The following is a 20333-nucleotide window of genomic DNA, read 5'->3' as shown; positions in this document are numbered from 1 at the left end:
TGACCAGTGTATACACATACTCACTGGGTTCACGAGCAGGTGTTGCTATTGCTCATAATAGGAACACCTGTATCCTTGCTCATTCATGCAATTATCCAATCAGCCAATTGTGACAGCAGCACATTGCATAAAATCATGCAGATACAGGTCAAGAGCTTTACTTAATGTTCACATCAAATATCAGAATGGGGATCTCAGTGACTTTAACCTTGGCATGGTTATTGGTGCCAGACTGGCTGGTTTAAATACTTCAGGGACAACAGACTGTAGAGTCTACACAGAACGATGTGGAAAAAAACCAAAAAAAAACAAAAAAATCAGAGAGGAGACAAGTTTTCATTCACGTTAGACCTTTAATTCTATAGAATTACATCACTACATAATCTAGGTTAACAAAGTTAAGACAAATATAATATTTGCATCCCTGCAATAAGTCTCTACAATCAATTTTAAGAGAAAGCTAGTTTTTACGGAAACATACACAGGTATAAGAATTAGTGTTTTGTTAAACAATGCCATAAAAGTGCCTGTTCATACTTGATTTCTTATGTTTATGTATTTCTCAGTTCAGGTGTTCCTAATTTAAGTAATACAAAATTAAGAAATGCACAAAATCCATTGAAAGTAGCATATCTAAATACTACAGCAGATAAGTTACTGGACATTCATTGGAACATGCACTCACATGAGGGATGGGGAAAGTGAAGCCAAGTTTCATGGGGAAGGAAACGGCAAGGAATGTTCCACAGTATTGTGGACATTTGCTTCACCTTCGTTTGGACCGGTTCACATCATACAGGAGCCCACAAGCAATTTGACAAATTTCCATTCACAAATACATCAAGCCTACATGCCGTAATTAGTAATGAGGCTGTTTGGTTCGAGGTGGTGAGATTTTGATTGTTATATAATTCATAAGGATTAACAGTTCATTTTCATATCATGTTGTGTAAGTCTCTTTGTAAACAGTGAACTGTTCACTAAATTAGGTTATGAAATGCACAACAAAAGATTTATGGGAATTAGTGTTAGAGGACATGAGTTCATTTCACTCAGTATAAATGTTCCACAACCAATATATTTACTATCAATAAACAATCCATATAGTTCTGTTTTAAGCTAAAATATTTCAAGACTATTTTCTCTCAGCATGTCAGGTTTTGTCTAGATCTGTAAACTTCATTTAAGTAAACATTTATTACACAATTCTTTCATTTATTTGATGCTGCTGCTCTGGGTCTCTGGTTGTGCACTTTGCCCAAGTAGATTAAATACTATTAGCTGAAAACTGCAGATCAATTGGCCATTACACCCTGCCGGATATTAGCATCCATAACATGTTAAAACCTTCAGCTGCTGGATGTTCTCAGAGAAGCAGAGCAATGGACCAGCAATGCAATGCATGTTTGTGCATTTGCAGTTTACCAAACAGGGATTAAAATTACTCAGATTTCTGTTATTGTAACCAGAGATTACTAATATGTATACTTTCATTTTCACTGTTTTGATCCACCCAGAAGCCATAAAACAGTCCAGAGAGTATTACATACTATTCCTGAAAGCAACCTTAACAGCATTAAGGAGGACTGCTATGATATTTCACATTCTTTGCAGTCAAACCAACAGCATGTAAACAGTAGTTACAAAAGAGAGGGAGAAAGGGGAGCAGAGATAGAGGGAGCTTAGAGAGATCATGGGAGATATAGAGGCTTAAGGAGAGGGGTATATATGAAGGGAAAGAGGAGGCGCGTGGCTATTCAGGTGTAAGATGAGGCCTTCCACCCTGGCCGTCCACACTGGCTCCAATCAGTCTCGGCTAAGGCTGCACCAAGCGGCTAGGAAGAGCGAGAACAGAGTGCATCAGAATCATTGTGGTCAGACTTAATATTAGGTGTTTTTAAATAGTATAGACATAATTTCAGTGTTTTACTAAAATGTAAATGTATACTTATGTACTTATAAAAAACTTCAACATAACAGCCAGTGTTACATGTGCGTTTAACATTATGAGATAAGAAATACCGAGTAATCACAGGAAAATTGTAATATTAATTATGCAGTATGTGTAATTAAGGATGTATGAAGCAGATGTGCAACTGCATTTCCTAAGTTGTGCAGTGAGTTTTGTAAAACACTGGACTAAAATTTATCAGTTAATACTTAATGAAGCCTTCCACAGAGAGAATAACAGCACAGAGCCTTTTCTTCTAGTATTTAACTAAACTGAAAAGCACTTGTAGAGGATCTTGAATACTCCTCCACACAACATTTCAATCTCTTATTCTTAAGTTTTGTAAATATAGGCTTCCTTCTTTAATTCAGACAACAGGTTTTCAGTAGAGTTCAAATCTGGAGACTGAAATGGTGTTTCTATTTCTGTTTATTTACATGTAAGTTTCATGTCACTTTCTTGTAATATATTGGTATTAGTGGAATTAATAATGCCAAAAGAGCCTATGGACTAAATGCAAAACAGCTCCAAATCATAAATGATCCATCACCATATTTTACAGTGGATGCAGTCCACTATTTTATTCCAAATATCCCATTGGTATACTTATGGGTTGTTCTGAGAAAAGGCTAATTTCATGCAACTCTTCCAAACAGCTTGTTTTTGTAGACATGGTATCTAATAAGAAATTGTGATATCCCCAAGATTCAACTAAACTGTGCAATTCTGAAACTTATTTTTGGCTTCTTCCTTGCCTCCCTCATTATCCTCCTCGCTGTGTGGGTCTTCTGTGCATCTTCTTCATCTTATTACTGTTCCAGACTTTTAATCATGGCATCAGTTGTGTTTAATGGTGTTTTTAAGAGTTCCATTCCAAAATGCAGAAATTAGGGATTTTTGGTAATTAAAGATTTTTTATTTCAGGCCCACTGGACAAGAATGTTTTATTCTTATTCTATTCTATTCTATTCTATTCTATTCTATTATATTCTATTATATTATATTATATTATATTATATAAATTTACTTACGCACAAGAATTGTAAGGACACATACATATACAGTATGTATGTATGTATGTACAGTCGGGTCAATTTTTGTAATTTTGACTCTGTACACCACCACAATGGATTTTAAATGAAGCAATCAAGATATGATTGAAGGGTAGAGTTTCAGGTTTAGTTCATGTGGTTTAATAAAAAAAATATTGCATTAACTGTTCAGGAATTACAGCTATTTTTTACATAGTCTCTCCATTTTCACAGGCTCAAAAGTAATTGGACAAACTGACAATTATAAATATAAGGACTATTTGTTAGTTACTGAACATTATTTATTACTTGTTGAACATCTGTGTAACCAGCCCTTCTGGTACCATCCATGCCACGGTTAAAGTCACTGAGATCACATTTTTCCCCTATTCTGATCTTTGATGTGAACATTAACTGAAACTCTTTAAGTTATAACTCTCAGTCTAACTCATTTCTTTGAGTTAGACTGGTTGTATTTGCATGATTTTACACTGTAAAAAATCCAACTTGCAAATTGTTAGCTCAGTTTAAAACTGTAAGTCAAGTGGACAAACTTTTGAGCACAGTGTTGAGTTTACTTATAAAAACTATTTAACTGCATGTTGATTACTACTTTGTCCACTGAATATAAACAACTAAGTTGAGAGAACTTAATATTTTGATTTCTAAGTTCAACCGTTTAACTTCCTGTTATTGCGCATGCGAGGTCTGTCGTCCCGGTAACTTGCACAGGGTTTCCCTCTCCGATTACGCTGACGAAGAGAGTGGATTTCGTCATCTGGTCGAGGTAAGTTTTCTTTTAACGTTATTATTGAAATTAAGCTAAATAAACAGCACACCTAGATTATAAAGTGCAATATGTTCCTAAAAGATTAAACTCATTCTATAGCACGTGGTTATATTTTCAAATGAGCTCAGACAGCGAGTTAGAGATCTTCATATACTTAAAAAAATAAAAAGTTGAGTTAACTTAAAAAAATGAAGGCAACCAGCTGCAAAGTTTTTTTGAGTTTACTGAACTTCAGGACCTCTGTCGTTGTGCTTACTCGTTTCTTTGAGTTAGATTGGTTGTTAGGTGAACTTACTGAGGAAGGTATAATTAACTTAATCAAATAAGTTTAGTGAACTTTAAAAAATGATTTGGCACAACTTCGACCACTGAAGTTGAGTAAACTCAAAAATGCTTTGCAGCTGGTTGCCTTATTTTTTTAAGTTAATTCAACTTTTTATTTTTTTCAGTGTATGCATTGTGCTGCTGCCGCATGACTGGATAAGTGCATAAATGAGCAGGTGTACAGGTGTTTCTCTTCACGTGGGTGGTGAGTGTATATATAAATATATACAGTCGGGTCCATAAGTATTTGGACAGTGACAAAATGTTTGCCTCTGTACATTGCCACAATGGATTTGAAATGAAGCTATCAAGCTTTAATTCAAGGGGTTTAACAAAAATATTAACCATTTAGAAATTACAGCCATTTTTTTACAGTCCCTCCATTTTCACAGGCTCAAAAGTAATTGGACAATTGACTGATACGCAGTTTCATGGCTAGGTGTGGCCTGTTTCCTTATAATTTCATGACAAATTAAGGAGATAAACGGTGTGGAGTTGATTGCAAGTGTTGAATTTGCATTTGGTAGCTGTTCATGGGAACTGACATATATATAACATTGCTCCAAAATCATCTCACATGGGTGTTCAACTGGCTTGAGATCTGGTGACCAAAAATGCATAACTGTATATGTATGTGTGTGTGCAGTTTTTCTGATTGTTTGAGTGAAAAATTTGAATTCGACAGACAAACATTAAATGTTGTCTTTTTTTGTCTACTCTGAACCTTTCTACACATTGTATCTACCTTCATATTTAAAAATAACCTCTTACATCATTTGTTCCCCTGAAAGCCACCTGGGTAACATAAAAATACTGCACTACAAATAGCATAAGTGTTCAGTCAGTTCTCAAGCAGCCTCACCTGGCACAGCCACAGTGGACATGACCTCAGGCTGGCACAGTGTGTCCACTTTCACATGCTGGAAGGCCTTGCAGGCTGCACTCTGGAGGTGTCTGATGAACAAACACATACAGAAAAGAGGTGAACAAATAGTGGCCTATGTAAATATGCCTACTTTTAATAATAGATAGATAGATAGATAGATAGTGTCAAAAATTAAAATATAATTATTAAACCAGCAAATGTTTGAAACAACAGAACGCAATATGAAATGAGTCACACATTGCACTCACAACTGAGACTATTCCTCTCTAGGAATATCATACAACACATTATAACGTTCTGTACCTAATTTAACCATTAGCTTCCTCTATTCAATCTGCTAAAATCTATGTTTGATTAAATTATTAATAAAGCATCCACTGCTGGAGAGCCAGAGAGAACAATTCCTCTCACAGCACATCCCCAGAAGCATCAATAAGTCATAAAACCCCTAATCTATAGTACAGTAGGTAAGCACTGCGGATAACACTGCACAACAGCACTGCAGAGAAACCAGTTCAGACTTGAAAATGACTTTAGATTGTTATGGACAAGGTGTTGGACAAGAGAACAGACACTGATACAGATTTACAAAGCAAGTGGGGAACCTTTTCCATTCCTCCTCCCCATCCCAGAACTCATACACAACGAAAGAGAGGCCGTCAGGAAGCCGCACTGCAGTCACGCTGGAGACAGTGAGAGAGAGAGAGAGAGAGAGAGAGAGAGAACAGAGCAGGAGAAAAAATCCAACATAAGTAGAGTGCAAAACAACTAATTTTCCTGCTAGGATTTAATGTAATGAAACAAAACAGTCTATTTATATTTTAGTTAAGTAACTTAGAAATGAAATTCTCCACTGGCAGTACTGACACTAAGTCATAATTTATAGTCCTATGCAAGACTCCACTGGATGGCAGTAGTTCTTTGTATTGCATGCAGCTTACATCATATGTGTAGATAAACCTGACAGTGTGTATTGACCGCCTCACAGCTTTCATTAGAGGCAGTAATCCTGCGGCTAGTGCTTACAGCTCTGTTAATAAAGCACTGCACTACTTTATTGAACACACCATGCTGTGAATGTTCTAAATTAGCTTTATCAGACAACACCTGCTTAGAAAGAGAGCTACTGGACTGGAAAAGCTTTTGTGTGTGCACATTTGAGCAACATCAGTGTGACTGAAATTTATGAATCCTTCATAAACTACAGTTTATGAGTGTCTTTCAATTGAATTGAACATCCCACCCAAAAACACTCTTAAGAAGGTAAAGAAATGAAATAAACAAGATGAATAAGATGCCGAAAAAAATGTTAGAGGGAGAATGTGTAAAAGGGGAAAGACCCAGGAAATGAATTACATGTCAATTCCTGAGTAATGAGAACTATTCAGAACCTGAACATTTCACTGATCCATTATTTAGAAAAATGGCAGTAAAATATTCTGTCAAAAACCTTAAGGTTTTATTAGACCAGATCCTTGAGGATAACCTCTAACAAACAGTACAAAATATTCCAAACACAAATATTCTTCTTCCATGTCCTTCTATAAATATTTTATTTGACAAAATGAATAAGATGCACCCAACTGTGATTTGTACACAACTTGTTTACAGCCATATACACATGGAAATGGCTTTGAGACATTAAAATGTATTTCACACAAACACAGACATATGCTAAATTTATTGATTTGAGGGAAATTATTACAAAAATTATGAAATACCCCAAGTTAAGTGTGTTTCTCAATCTCTGCTTTTGACTGTCACAACTGTGTAAGCAGTTCAGTAGATGTTCCTGTTTGGAAGCCCTTGCAGATGCCTTTTCAGTATCTATTCCATAACTTAACAAAGCACACCCTTAATTCCTTCTGGTTTGGCAAAGTCATCTCATAAACATGTTTTATGTGGAATTTTTCAGTTTTGGTCATCAGATGCTCCTGGCTGGGGATCCCTTGTAATGAAAGAAATACTATATAGTGTACAGCAGGCCCTTGGAGCAAATTAAGGGCTTTGGAGGTTTGTTGTATTACTTCTTCAATTTTGTAAATGTGTCCCAACTTTCAATCTGCAACTATTAAGACTATGTACCATAATTAGATGATTTAAACTAAGCATAAATTCTCTGCTTGTCACGCTGCATAGATTTCAAGGTTTCAAAACCACATCAAGGTCACAGAATTACTTATTAATTCCTCCTTTTTTTAATCATTAATTCATGAGCTAAAATAACATCTGGCCAAACAGTGTTGCCTCTGGTTACCGGGCACCCAGTTTCACTGGAGTCTTCGTCTGGATCAAAGGTAATGACAGAGTAAAATAAATAATATCAGGAAATGACATACACAATCATTTGATGGACTGCTTACAGATTATGGACAGTTTACAAAAGAAAAAATAATAAAGAAAGTATTATACACAAGATAAAATTGGCTCAGATCATTAGTACATAAGTGCGCACACACACACTTACTGGAAACAGTCCCTCTGGGCAGAGACATTCTTCAGATACTGCTTCAGAGCCTCACAGAACTCTCCCAGCTGCTTCTGGGATACCTTCATCTCTTGGCGAATCAGGTAGAGGGACTGCAGGGTGAAAGAGGGAGTATATAATAAGGAAATATAACACATTAAGGAAATCAGTGGCATAGTGCTTTTGAAACTGAAAGAATATAAAGAATCAAATTGGCTAATGAGTGCCATCTCAAATCCCAGGCAATAATAACTATGCTCCCTGATGATAAGGTTTTATGAGGCAGCTCAGTTAAATGGGTTTAAAATGTATCTCATTTGTTAATGCATTTGTTTAAATAACATTCTAGCCACACCTCTTGAATTCTCCAGAGAAAAGAGCAACTGTGAAAAAATAATAATGTCTATGAATAGGAGATTCATAAGTGCACATAATAACAAAAAGGTTCTTCAAGAGCAATTCATTATTTACTGCACTGTTTAGAGCAAGAAGACTGTATTAGAACTTGTAGTTCCCACTATGCCACTACTTGCAATTATAACTCTATGAAGCTAAATGGGGCAGCGAGCATGCTGCCCCATAATTGCACAGCATCTAGAAACGTGACCAAATCATTGGAACATCTTTCAAATAGAAACATTCTTTTAAATTGTTGGTCACTCAAAAGAAGTACTTGATATTTCAATGGAATTTAAACTGTAAGGAGTTGAGGAACTAGGACATCATGAAGATTAACATTTTACGCACTGCCACTGTTTATAATAATGCGAATAAATTCACCTATATTCCAGATATTTTAATTTGTTAAGATGACATTTTTGCAGTGTGATGACTTGTGGCAATTGAGTTGAAATCTGCACTGATGCATCCCTACTGGATATCACCTAGATTGTGAATCCTCAAATAATGTTCCAAAGTAACAAAGAGTAGTTCTGTTTTACAGCACAATTACAAAGGCTAGTTTCCCCAGGGCCTGGACAAGAAACAAACTGAATCCTGAAAGTATAAACTGTGAAATTTCATCAACAGCACTATGCAACACAACACACCTTAAAATGCAATCAGGAAAACTCTATTACTGATCCCAGCCCAACATCAGTCACAATAACCACATGCCCTTTTTTAGGAAGTAGAAATTCAGTTCAAGCTTGAGTAAAACAAAAATTTTGTGATCTTTTTTCCCTGATATTTAACCACAGGATTATTTTGAAAGGGCTCAATTTGGACTGACTGGCTTTCATTAATTTGTTAGTTTTCTTGAACAGCAAGGAGCCATCAAAGGCTAGGCTAAACCCCAGTGAGCTTGTCGGACTGTGTGAAGATGCCTCATAAAGTAACCATAAACAATCACTGCGCTCAGTGGGACATCTTTGTAGTCTGTTAAAACCCTGAAGGCTCGCAAATTACAGTTCATAATATTTTTCACATATTTCATATTCTTCACCTTCTCTCTATAGCTTTTTCTTATTGAATTATCTGACTGCAGGTTGTATTTGCCCAGGATTTGCATATTGCATAGAATGTTATATGCTATGCTTTATTCAGGACACCTGCAAACAGACACTACGCTGAGTCTTGAGCACTGAGTAATGGGAATTTTTTGAAATTTTATTTCCCCTTCTCAGTGTATGAGGCATGTCTATGCTCTATGCTGTCAAAATGTATATTCTATTTATAAGTAAAAAAAGGTTTATGGGACTACAGCGAGTTTTTGTTGCATTTTAATAATGCATGAAATTAAGCTGTCTGAAAGTGGCTCTTCATGCTTTGAGCTCTATTGCTAGTAGAAGTTCCTGTGGGTCTATATTGTGATGTGTACGCTGTAGCGTGTGAGTGGAACGATGTACTAATGTGTGAGATATGGTCTACACTGGGAGTCGAACACAGGGATGCAACCTCAAAAGAAGAGTATGGAAATTTCAGTTTCCATGGAAACTGGGGAATACCATCCTCCCTCTTTTTCTTTCTCTCCCACATTCCACCCATCTCTCCTGCTCTTGGAATGGTGTGTAAATCACAGGTTCATTTCCCCCCTCATAATCATTTGCATATATTTACATACTGAGCTCCCCTTAAACAGGATTAAAGGGCTAGACTTGGAGAATGGAATGGGTTGAACATTGATAATGTAAGCTTGCATCTTAGGCAATGTATGTGCTCTTTCTGCAGCCCTCTCCATGATAATGGCCCTAAATGAGCAGGATGGCTTTCAGATAAGCTGTTATGTATCTCCCTCCAGGGTTTTCAATTTCTCTCTCCTTCTCACTTGCTCCCCCACCAACCTCTGCCAAGCTCTTGCTATCTCTCTCCCTGCCTCTCTCCTCCTGTCCTTTCCTTTGTTCTTCCTTCATATCGACAAGCCTGATGATGTATATGCCTGCATGCAGGTCTAGAAGAGGCATGCATGGAAACCATTAAAGCCAGTGAAACTTAGAATACTGCATAGTGAAGCCTTGAAAACTTGCTGAGGCTACAGCTATACACAGCAGTGAAGCCATAAAAGACTGTCAGAACGTTTACTCATAAGCTTTCCCTCCCAGGAGGAGCTTGAACAGAATATAGGCCTGGATAGCCTCCTTATCAAGCAGATTCAGGACTGGCATTGACAAGCTGTCCAATTAAAAGGGGGGCTATCACGTCTCAGGGTGTTTAGTACACCTGCTTAATGCCAGAAACAGGTTCATGTGGTACATCTACTGGGGTTGAGAATCTTTAGGTGTGGGCGTAACTCATCCACAGCATTACCTGCACTGCCTTCAGGGTGGTAGAGGTCTACACAGTAGGAGTGTAAAACTGAGCCACTCTGGGCTTGGCACTGAGAATGCAGCACTAGTAGCTGGGGTTAGTGCCCAGGGAGGGGTTCAAACCCACAATCCTGAGATCAAGAGTGCCATGCTTTACCAGCTGAGCTAGCCAGGTGCCTGGGCATGGCCTACATCACAATGTTTTTTTTCTCACTTTCAGTAACCACTTTATCCTGGTTAGGGTTGTGGAGGATTCGGTGGGAGTGAGATGAGATGCTAGACCATCATAGAGCACCATCTACACACACATTGACACCTAGGGGCAATTTATAGTAGCCAGTCCACCTACTGGCATGTTTTTGGGAGGTAGGAGGAAACCAGAGAACCAAGAGGAAACCCATCCAGACATGAGAAGAACATGCACAGAAAGTCCACCCACCGGAGCTCAGGATCAAACAAGGACCCTGGAGCTTTGAGGCAGCAACACTAACTGCTTTTTTAATTAAATGTGAATCGTACCATTATGCCCCTGGAAACGCTGGAAAAACACATGGATGCTGAAAAAAAAAAGTCAAACCACTGATGTCTTTCAAAACAATAAAGTCTTTACCAAATCAACTTCTGTTTGTAGTTGAATACAGAAGCCACTTACTAATATTTCTATCAGATTTACTTTAGTTTTGGGGTTTTGTTGCATTCCAGAATGATCAGAAAATTTTAACTGGACATCCTGTCAGAATCTACTACAACGCTGGGAAGCAGTGCTACTGCTGCTCCTGTCATTATAATGCCTGTATGACATTTCAGTAAGATTTTCATTTAGCAAAGATGAAGAATGATGAAAAGTAGAAATATGTTGCCCTGGGCACAGTGTGTGGTCTGTGTGGGTTATATTGAGTGGCAGCTCTATAAATATTTCTTTTGTGAATTTCGAGCCAGTTTGTATAGAAATATGATAGAAATATGTTTTTCTTTGGAGTTCAGTAAAGCAGTAGTTGGGTCAGGCTACTGGAGCCAACCACAGAAGACAGACAAACAAACAAACAAATACAAAAACAACAGGGTGTCTCCTATTTTTTTTTTTTTATCTGTATTTGTATCTGTTTACATTTCGTAACATTATCTGTCCTTTCTGAACAATGTATTCATATTTGGTCACCTCTCTACTGAAATATAAGTAAAAATGTTTATGAAATATTCCTTTTATGACTGAGTAAACACAATGCAACAAAAAATGCATGCAAATATATTCAAATAAGCCAGTGATAGCTGCTGTGAATGCTGTGGCAATTAAGTGGGATAACAGCCAAATGTGCCACAGGGCTATAATTAAGCAGCCACTGAAACTACAATCAGCAAAGTGATAGAAATCAGCAAAAGCTTTTTTAATGACTATGAGGCAGTTTAACTCAGTTTAAGGCATGACCTTCTACTGTATTGCATGGTATTTTATGTTTTACAACATGAAACATCCTTTCATTTTGTCTCGTGAGTTTGCCAAGCATCAATCAAATTAATATGACACTAATGATCAACAGTTTTACATCAAAAGCAGTTGTTTTTCCACTCGCTGTGCATTTACAAGCATTACAACATCAGCCTCTTTTTTTTTTTTTTTTTTTTTTTGTTTCAGATGCTTGTAAACTCTTAGATGTGAATAATAAAGCAACTTTGTCAAAATTGTAAAAAATATCCCTTAGGTCCAATCTACAACAAATAATCACACACACACACACACACACACACACAGCTGGAGCCATCATGCAGCGCTAATTCTATTTGTGCCGCGACAACTGAGTGTAAAAGCTAACAAGGATTAATGGGGGTAAAGGAAGAGTGATTCAATTTCCTCACAACCCTGCATGCACCACATATATTTGCGCAAATCAGAGGCAGGATGCAGATAAGCTCACTATACATGGATCTCAGAGCTGTAGTTTGGGTGGGGGAGCAGAAGCGTAGTTGCACTGCTGCTCCATTAACATGTATTTTTTATCAGCAACTGTGCACAGTGCTTCCATGACACACCAGCTCTCTACCATGCTAACCCTGACATACCAAAGAGCATCAGTTCTCATAAACAATCCATCATTTCTGACACAAGGACGGAGCACATATGCTGCAAATACAAAAGGATAAGTGAATGTATAAATCGTGAATTTTTATCCTATTGGTGGTGCAGTGAACTGGTGTCATAGTGCATGACCTTCACTGAGGTTTCATTTCCCATTCTGCATTTTGTAAAGTAAGTCATGTAGTTTTATGAAATTCCAACAATCACACAACCTCTGGCAATTATCAGGCCTACTCAAAATGCTAAGAACCAAATGCCTATGCATATCTTTTCCTCTAAGAAGGGCAGAAAACTCCTTTGGGCCAAAAATGCAATTAAAGATTGATGGAATGCGCTGTCTGTGGACCGCAAAAGCAGCTTTTTGCCCAGCACTTAGAAGGTTGGACTGATAATGTACCAGGTTGCTTATGGCTCTCATGCTTGAGGTTATGGGGAAGAAATGAATGTAGAAGCATTCGATGATTGTATGAATGGAGATAGATCTGTAATGTATTCCTCAGACACGGCAGGTCAGGTGCTAGTGTGTGTCACAGCATGCTAGGAGTTGCTGTGTATTGTCTTCAAATAATCTGTGTACAGCTCATAATGCTACCACCAAAAGTAGGATCTTACAAATCTCATGCAGCCAATTAAGTAAAGTCCAGGGGAAAACATCCACATAATGGATGGATGGCATGTTCTACATGCATGAGGTTTGCCCCAGTACTTACTGCGCTAGCTGTACCATCAGTGTCGGTTAGCCGCTGATGCAGGTCAAACCAGACTGTCTGTAACAGGAATAAAGACAGAAGAACCACTCGTGAAATCAGTTTTGCTCCTCAGTTGTTTTCGGCTGCAGCTACTTATCCACACAGACCCTGAGGTCAGAGAGATAAGTGCATGCTTTAACCATAAGCGCCTTCTTTCTCAGTCTGGGCACAGAAATGGATCAAACGTTAACAAAATAGCTTCTCGTAATACAAGCTTCCCGCTGCCAGGTGGTATTCTAACAGAAATAAATAAGTTCCTTTCACACTCTCTTAAACCCTCATACCCTCTAACCTCTGAAAGCTTTTAATTCTTATATTTTTACTTATATTTTTACTGTTTTATAATGATAAGATTGAGATTGAGATGCAACTTAAGATATGCTCCATGAAAACATGCTATGCATATTTCATTTATTATTAATAATTATTATTAATTATATGATTATTATGCATTATTTTTTGCAATTAATTAACTTATGTGTAACTATCAAAGATGAACTGCTGTTCAACCTCGCTTTTTTCAAATGCATAAAATTAAGCTGCAAATCAGATGGTGTTAATTTTTCTTCCAATCTCTCTGGTTCAAACACAACACACACAAAAATAACTTGTATTGTGAATAGGAACAACCTATATAGGAAGCAAAATAACATGTACCACCCTTAATAATGCTACTGATTCATATTCAGGCCTTGCAAGTCTAATGCAAAGTATGCCATTGGGAAACTGCATAATAAACTTAAAAGTCAGAGTATTCCTGCAACAAGCCTCTGAATACATAAGTAATAATTCATGAATTATGAATTCTATAAAGGTTATGCACAGTCTTGACCTAATAAATGATTTGTTCAATTTTCCAAGAATGTTTGAGCATTACTTACACTTCAGTTCTTATCAAACAATTTTTTTAAGACAGATAAAGCTTATTATCCAGATTTTCATACTTGGCTAGAGAATAGATAGGACACATATAACAACTGACAGACAGGATAAGTATTAATTACAGCTTAATCACTATTATAACTGGACAGTCTATTTCTCATCAGATTAAAAGGTCCCTGCTTCCCTGATTACTGTTGTGTTTAACGACTCCTGCAGGCTGGACAAAACAGATTTGTTGCCTAAACAGACACATCTGGATGACCCAATCTCCCCCTCAGTGAGGTATCTGGAAGCATGAATTTGGAAGAATGAAATCAGATGGAAGTAAAGTCTCACCTATATCATGCTGAATATTAATTAGGGTTCTTATGATAGGAGCACATAGGTAAATCACTGACAAATGTTATGCTTATAAATTTATGCATGTAAAAATCTAGCTTTGTCTACTCTCTCACCATGAGAAGCATTTTCACACCATTATATGAATGGAGTGGATGGAGACTAAGATCTACTGTCAGCACTCCACTCGAAGAGAGCTGAAAGAGCTGAAAGCATAATGGTTGCTAATGACGCTATATATCTGCAGAGATCTCTTGTAGAGGCCGGAGATGATGGCTTATCCATCATGTGGTGGATGGGTCAGGATGGCAGTCACTGTGGGGGTGAATGGCAGGAGATCCAGGGATGGAGGTCTTAAGGATGCCACTGCGGGAAGTGAAGGAAATGCGTTTTCCCCGAGCAGTGGGATTGCATTATACAGATAACAAGAGCTCTGTGATGAGAGTGATGCCTCATTCAGCTGTAAGCCCGAGCTGGTCAGGCTGTTCCTCTCTAACCCAGTGGTTGTATACCATCATGTGCTATGATCATTATTGCAGAAGAGGGACTGATATCCTGCTGTACCCATTTATGTGGCAGCAGCTTGCATGGGTTGATTAACTCTTTAAGCTCATGACTTACTATAGTTATTATTCATCTTAAAGCATATTACTTAATATGTACTATGAATCATTCAGTAACTACAGTGAAATTAAAAGGAAAGATATATAGTTATGAGAATGAGAACTAAGAGTCTGAACCCATCAATAAGGCCTGGGAGTATAAGAAGTATATGAAAGAGCTCAGAAGAGCTTCACTAAGATGATTGATTATAATCAAATTAAATGATGAAAATGTAATGTTTCTGAGGAAGAGTAGCTAACAGTCAGTAATGAAGCATTCATTTTTCACTGAGGTTGAGAAGTAATTTCATCAAGTTTTTTGTTGTAATTATACGGAACATTTTTGTTGCATTAAACTACAAAGTTTAACATGTACTTTGTCCTAACCAACAGTTCAGAACTTTTTCATACAAGTATTAATTTATACCATTTGGATTGTATAAGTATCTACACATCAGCAATCATCTTGTTGCCACATTATGGTTTCCAAACATTACACTCGTGCATGGACTAAAATTCACTGTGGAGACATAGTGAACTTACTATTTAAAAACAAATTTAACTAATGAACTAAAGAAATAACAATGCTCATGCCAAAATGTTGACATGGGCTCATTATACACCTGTGGGTAACACATCTGTAATTCTCTGCCTTTGAGAAATCTTCACAGAAACATTTACACAAATAAAGTCAGCCTAGTATAAAGAAATTTGTGGCTGCTGTAGAGGATGACCAACATGTCCGCATTACTGCATGTCCATGTTTGCATGCCTATACTGTAAATTTTAAAATAAAGCTGACAATTTTAACAGAGAGACTATGAATGTTTGTAAAAGGAAAATCATATTTACTGTAAATTGCACTGGCCCCCATCTCCCCCCACCCTCTCACTACACATACCACCTATCTACACAGCAACACTAAATTAGATATTCACAGTCCAATCAATCCAATTAATCAAAACTGTATGCAGTCTAAATATTAGAGAAAAAAAATCAAACAGCTCTCTGACTACTCTTCCATTATGTAATTTTTGAGATTATATTTTCCACGATTCCATAAAAAAATCTATCTCTATTGCAAACACTGACTGCCTCAGGCTTGCAAATTTGTTGTGCCTAAATCAGTTAATGAAATTGATTTACTGATTTTATATAATTACTTAAACTACTGATTATTTATCCTGGTGCAAAATTTTGCCTCTCATTTAACTGTTTGTTTCACAGCTAAATTAATACCATTCGAAGACAATTATTTTCCCTAATTTGAGTAGCTCTAATGAAGAAATCTTAATAAGACCAAAACTTTTTGCTTTGACACATGATTTAGAGGCAAAAATAGTGGAAAGTCTTGGATATTTTGATCACAGTATTCTCAAATGTATATTTCCAATTGAGCTACATATGTGAGTAGAGCTTAAAGTTTTATAAAGCTTCAGGATGAGTCCCTGCTCCTCAGAGACGATGCCATACTTTCAGACTGCTTCTGTGAATGTGAAATTAGCTTTGTCTAATCTCTCAACATGAGTGATTGTCTGGTTATTCTTAGCTTTGAAAAGAAACTGCTATGTCAGAATCTGCAGGATTAACTAGGGACCACATTAGCCATGGTGCTAAATGCATACATGCTCTGGGAACCTTAGCTCCACCCTATTACACTTGAGATGTTTTTTCAGTAGGCTATCGTTTATCATGTTATCATTGGCAGTGCTTTGTTAGCAGGTCAGTATACTGGTACGTAATTGAACATGTGGGTATCTGCACGCAGGATTTGACCTTTTATGGTGGTGGGAATTAAAGTGCTACCTTGTTCTCCAGGCGTCCAATCAGCTCAGCCAGACGGTTGATCTGCATTTCCAGGCCTTCTTTCCTCACCTCGACAGGTCCTGAGAAGAAGATACAGGCATTGTAGTGTACTGAATAAAGGTATACATAATGAATGTCTCCCATGTCTTCCTGTTAAACTCTTAAAGCAGTGTAGCAGTGGAACTTGGGTATGTAACATTTATTACTTTCACCAGGCATTATAAAAATAGTCAGGGCTTTTGAGGACAATGACTATAGTTATATTAAATGATGTTTGTTTTTTTACACACAAGTTTATACTGATGGTTATTAAAGTGCATAGCACGAGAACAATACAAGATACTGTGCTTAAACAGGAAATGCTTAATACAATTTTCATGACAGGAAAAAGCATTAATGACATTAACGACCAATAAGCACCACATAACCATCACTGATGTGCAGGACAGGGAAGGATAAAAAAAACAAACCAGCCATAACAGTAAGGTGACTGTGGTTCCTTTATAGACAGTTATGAAGTATTGAATGCAGTTGAACTAAACTCTCTCTGGGCAAGACAGTCTTTGTTATGGATGGTTTTCATAGTCTTACATGCTGACCCGAATTCTACTGAATCCCTTAGTGATTTTACAAGAAGCCTCAATTTCAGGCAGTTTAAATCTTAGAACATAACACGTTTTCAATTTATTTCATTTTTTCAACTTTTATTGTAAAGCGCTTTAAATAATTGACATTCTCACAAAATAGTTTTACAGAAATCCAGGTCTAGATATAGGTTCCTTATGAGCAAGCCAGAGATGACAGTCGTAAGGAGCAAAAATCCCTGAGGTGGAATAAGGTTGAAAAGCGAATCCATCCTCTCTTGGGTGACACCAGTGATATTTTGAGAATAAAGTATAACAGTCAAACAGTGACAAGGGAAAGATTCCTATAAATAATGAAGTTTTAGTCATGAGAAAACAAGAAGGTATTTCCAGATATATGTTTTGCCAATTAAATAAGTGTGTAGAGGTGATTCACAAACATGAATGAAAGCAGTGTCATGCAAGTAACATGTAACCAGTAAACTGGGTCAAACTTGTGATTGCTTAAACTGAAACTGGAGTTTGGAAAAGCTGGTCTAACTTTAGCTTCTTTTCAGACTGTTCTACATAACAGACTTGTTACTGTAAGTCAGCCATGCTGATGACAGCCGTCACTGTGCATAGCTGCAGTAACATACGGTCAGACGCATAACAGATGGAAAATCCTCACACTCATTTTCTCACATGGCTGTAGGCATGCTGCAAAATATTAAGGAACACACATGTGCCATTAATTAACGCACCATGTCAAAACCAGGGCTGTAATGAGATAATTCAGGATTTCGACTGTCACAATTACATGTCATCATGCTTTAAGCTCATGAACACACCTGAGAGGCAATGATATTCAAGGCTGAAAAACATAATATCAAAAACTCTAAGAGTTGGAGCTTATTTACTGAGCCCTGTTATGTACTGTTGCATGGGAAAGCATCATCGTAATTAACTCAGCAAAATACCAGCTCTGCCAGGATTCAACATTTATCAGAAGAACACTGATCTGCAATAATCACCATCCACTAAAATGGCTAAACTGTCCCTTCACCTAACCATGCTGAAGCAGTCTAAAGATATAGCTGACCTCTTAACAACTACAGAGAGGTAGTATAATCTGTCTCCTGAATGAATGACTGTTTGCAGAATGCTCTGAAAGGAAATAGAGAGATGCAAAAGGGTTCATTAAGGTACGCCAGTTCTACCATTTCAATACAATCAACTACTCCGGAGCATTTCAGACGCTCAGCTAAGCGAAGCTTTTATATGAATGGTCCAGGATGTTGTGCCTGAAAATGGAAAGCACATGTTTAAATTTAGCAGCTCATCTAGTAAAGTGCTGTCTGATCAGTGAAAAGACAGAGAGAGAAGACCAATACGAGAACTCTGTCATAATGAGATGATGAGCAGAGAGAAAGAAACAGGGATAAAAATGAACAAATTAAGACGGGAAGCAAAAAGTGACAAAAAGAGATAGGAGAAAGGTGAATGTGCCATGAATGGAACAAAAGTGAAAATTGGTCAGTATTTTCTACTTAGTGATCAAAAATGACAGGCCAGACCAAGCTTTCTCTAAGGTGCAGACAACTGCATGAGCAGCTACTAAAGTGAACAGGCACAGCTTTATATGTGTCTGGGGAAACTTAAACCTCCAGCCATCCTACACTGGTGTTACAAGAGACCATTTAAATAAAGTATGTCATTCCATGAGTACTGGCTTATTGAGCATGACAGCTTTACCCTGAAAAAAAAAGAAGTAATTGAACCAGATCACAATAAATTACTGTCAATAAAGAGACCAAAGCACATTAAAGCACATCACTTCTATCAGTGTTTGCCTCAATCTGTGCCTACTCAGAAATTTCACTGATATATTTAGTGTCAGTAGATAAAGTGAACACAAAATGCTGAACTCCATAATGCAGTAGAGTAAAAAGAACAAGCAGTGGATGATCCATATTAATCAGGCAATCTTCTAATTATCACAATCCCTATGAGTTAAGAGCATGCAAAACATGAAGCTGTGTAGTGCAATGAGTCCCTAGGACTAGAGGAGAAACATTTGCTTATGCTATACTAATGAAATAGCAGATAAAACCACTACAGTGCCTTTCAAATATATAGTCCTTTTTTCTTGCAGGGTGAGTATTGTGGTATATGGATCAGATGGGATAGAGAAAAATTGCATATCTCCCAAAAGTCCTTTAAATACAAAGACCAACACAAGACAGACACCACTACAAAACAGATTATTTTGTTATCCTTGACAGAGAGGAGTGTAACTGAAATTCCCTTCTCATTTAAAATCCCTTAATTGCTCTGACTGCATATTACAGTGTATAGTGTATGGCTGCTGAACCTACAGAAAGTGCTGACTTGACGCACAGGAGGCTCTGTGCTGCTGTGGACTCCTAAGAATTGTTACACTACTAAAACTGCAGCCCTACTCTAAAGCAGGAAGTGTGACAAATGAGGATACTGAAAGGGAAACTGTGGAGACGATGGAGTTTATCGACATCCAGAGCTAATGTGGTTGTTAAAAAACTGACACAATGCTTCAGCACTCAGACAGAATGTAGACAGACAGACAGATAGATAGATAGATAGATAGATAGATAGATAGATAGATAGATAGATCATGTAATCTCAGTATAAATACACCTGTTCCTGGAAGGCCTCCAAGTTTGTCAGAAAACATACCTAAACAAACAGCATCATGAAGACCAAATAGCTATCAAAATAAGTTTGGAATAAAGTTCTGAAGAACTATTTATCAGGCTTTGGTTATCAAATTATTTAAAAAAGGAAATAATATGGCACAACTGCAACTCTGCCTAGAGGAAGCCGTCCACCAAAAGTCAGTGATCAGGTAAGAAGGGCATTAGTTAGAAAAGCAAACAAGATGCCAAGAGTAACTCTGAGGAACCTGGTGACTTTCAGAGCTCAGATGGGAGAAGCTGTCCACAGGACAACTATAACCCGGACACTTCAAAAAACTGGGCTTTATGGGAGTAGTGAGATGAGAAAAAAAGCTATATGAGTTTGCCAAAATACATCAAATAAGTTTCTCTGGTATGATGAGAGAACTTTCTGGCCTTGGCATAAAAATG

At 37.3% G+C, this 20333-nt stretch overlaps 1 protein-coding gene across 2 annotated transcripts in view; it reads right to left on the bottom strand.

Annotated features, from left to right (window-relative positions):
- Positions 1-333: 333 nt before the first annotated feature.
- Positions 334-20333, bottom strand: part of necab2 (N-terminal EF-hand calcium binding protein 2) — an 83768-nt gene continuing 63768 nt past the window's right edge. The window contains exons 8-13 of one of the 2 annotated variants that reach the window (XM_026926982.3): positions 16646-16725; positions 12978-13034; positions 7450-7562; positions 5588-5665; positions 4959-5050; positions 334-1835 (exon numbers count right to left, since the gene is read on the bottom strand). In XM_026926982.3, the coding sequence (XP_026782783.1) occupies positions 1807-1835; positions 4959-5050; positions 5588-5665; positions 7450-7562; positions 12978-13034; positions 16646-16725 (449 nt within the window). In that variant the 3' untranslated portion in view covers positions 334-1806. The remainder of the gene's footprint in view (positions 1836-4958; positions 5051-5587; positions 5666-7449; positions 7563-12977; positions 13035-16645; positions 16726-20333) is intronic. The other variant, XM_026926983.3, reaches the window with a different exon arrangement.

This window comes from Pangasianodon hypophthalmus, chromosome 6, assembly GCF_027358585.1.
Source record: "Pangasianodon hypophthalmus isolate fPanHyp1 chromosome 6, fPanHyp1.pri, whole genome shotgun sequence".
NCBI lineage: Eukaryota > Metazoa > Chordata > Actinopteri > Siluriformes > Pangasiidae > Pangasianodon > Pangasianodon hypophthalmus.
The sequence above is the reverse complement of the archived record's forward strand: the minus strand, read 5'-3'. Positions and strand labels throughout refer to the sequence as shown.